The 1851-nt window shown below is 45.6% G+C and overlaps 1 protein-coding gene across 1 annotated transcript in view; it reads right to left on the reverse strand.

The window, feature by feature from the left end:
* Positions 1 to 1366, reverse strand: part of IL13RA2 (interleukin 13 receptor, alpha 2) — a 12849-nt gene extending 11483 nt beyond the window's left edge. The window contains exon 1 of the mRNA XM_009871750.1: positions 1291 to 1366. Coding sequence (XP_009870052.1) covers positions 1291 to 1366 — 76 coding nt within the window. The remainder of the gene's footprint in view (positions 1 to 1290) is intronic.
* Between the last annotated feature and the right edge of the window lie 485 nt (positions 1367 to 1851).

The raw sequence follows: 1851 nt of genomic DNA on the forward strand, positions 1-1851 counted from the left end.
GTGCCCCTGAGTGGAATCCTGTCACTGTGGCTGGCATGTGACGCTTCTGTAACAGGCTGGCTGATGAGGTCTCCTGGCAGGGCTGTGAGTTGCACCCAGGAAGCTCCTCCTGAGTGGATAAATGCTGAGCCTTGGAGCTATGCAAACAAGCAAGCAAAAAGCTACTAGCCTTTGTCATAAGCCTAGTGGTAAGCTGTCACGAGAGGACTAGATTGGTCAAAACCAGAATTTCTGACTGGAAACAATGACACTTTGAAATTTGTTTCCATCCTGAGACGGAACAAAACAGTAATATTTGCTGTAAACAGCAATTCCTGGATAATACGTTTTGACTGGCTTTCAAGGGGAATGGCACAGCTCGGGTTTGGGATGTGGCTTGCATTCTGGGATTTGATTGGTTTTTAAATGTCAGCACTGCCTCTCACAGTTTGTCATTTTCACAGTATTCCAAAACAAAGTAGTCTCACATCATTCATACAAAACACAGGACTAGAAATACTCTATTTCGCTACCCAGTCTTGAAGGAAAACTGCTCCTGAACGCTTCTTGAAAAAACCAAACACACCAACAACTTCTCTACCTGATTTGCATGGTGGTGAGTCAGGCAGCAGTGAGCCAGCTACAGCCTTGGCCCTCATGACACACGCTCCTGGCTGCCCTCCACACTCACTTGAACCAGGCTTTGATGACAAATATCCTGCTTTTCCCCAGCTGCCTCCCACTGCCTCCTGCTACACTATGTGATGCCCCAGGTGGTGCAACCAGCTGGAGGTTTTGCAATTTTCTGCCTATTTTGCCAGTGGAAAAAAGGCAGCCTGACAGGTCCCCCTATATATATCTCCTATAGCAAAGGGTACTTGAAGTGCCATTGTCATGGATGATAGCTTGCAGCACAGTATTTTTTTAGAAGAAACTATTATTCTCTAATTTTAAATAACACTTGTGTTTCTCACATGTAGCACCGTCTGGCTGGGACTATGCTCAGGAGCATTTATGTATCCAAGTGGTGTTTATAGTTGATAAACAATATATTTACCATGCATCAAAGGCAGCTTTGACTCCTTTTGGAGTTACTCAGAAAAAATATCCATCGTATTTAGACGTATTTAGACAACTGGTTACAGGCTTATAAATCAGCGACTTGCTGTAACACACACACACACATACACCCCCCACACACACCCACACCCACGAAACGCTCCAGCTGAAGGACCAACTTCACAAAGGGCCCGCCCGCGTTACTGTGCAGCATGGGTTAGGTAGTGACACAAATGGCATGCCAGGCTTTACCTGTGAGGTGGGAGGAGGACGCCACAGAGCCCCACACCAGTATCACAGCAAGAGCGTAAAACTGCCGGAGAGCCATTCAGAGGTAGGACACCAGGGGTTCCCGCTGGAAGGTGTGTCAGAAAAGCGCTCCTGAGGCACATGTGCAGGGAGGCTGGAGAAAGAAAGCTGAGTTGAAACGCTTCAGCACATCAGGGGGGCATTCCCTCTGCAGGGTGAGAACTGCTAACAAGCATGTCCTTATTCATTCACCAAGTCTGATTAATCATTTCCCAGACGACTTTTATTTGTAACTTTTGGGGATGGCAACACATGGATGACGTTAGCTTCATTTGAAATAGTTTCTGGCTAGCTAGGCACATTCTTTCTCTGAAGGCATGTCAGCCTCTACTTCAGTCACCGAGCCGTCTGCTGTGTGTCTTCAAAAACAGCCAAGCATCTGCTGTAGGAAGTGCTTTGGACCAATGACATTTTCATTTTAAAAAAAAAAAAGTAAAAATAAAAACAACGGAGATAGCATCTAGATTAGATATAGGGATAGATAAATAGCTATAGACCAATCTT

This window comes from Apaloderma vittatum, unplaced genomic scaffold (genome assembly GCF_000703405.1).
Source record: "Apaloderma vittatum isolate BGI_N311 unplaced genomic scaffold, ASM70340v1 scaffold13806, whole genome shotgun sequence".
Taxonomy (NCBI): Eukaryota; Metazoa; Chordata; class Aves; order Trogoniformes; family Trogonidae; genus Apaloderma; species Apaloderma vittatum.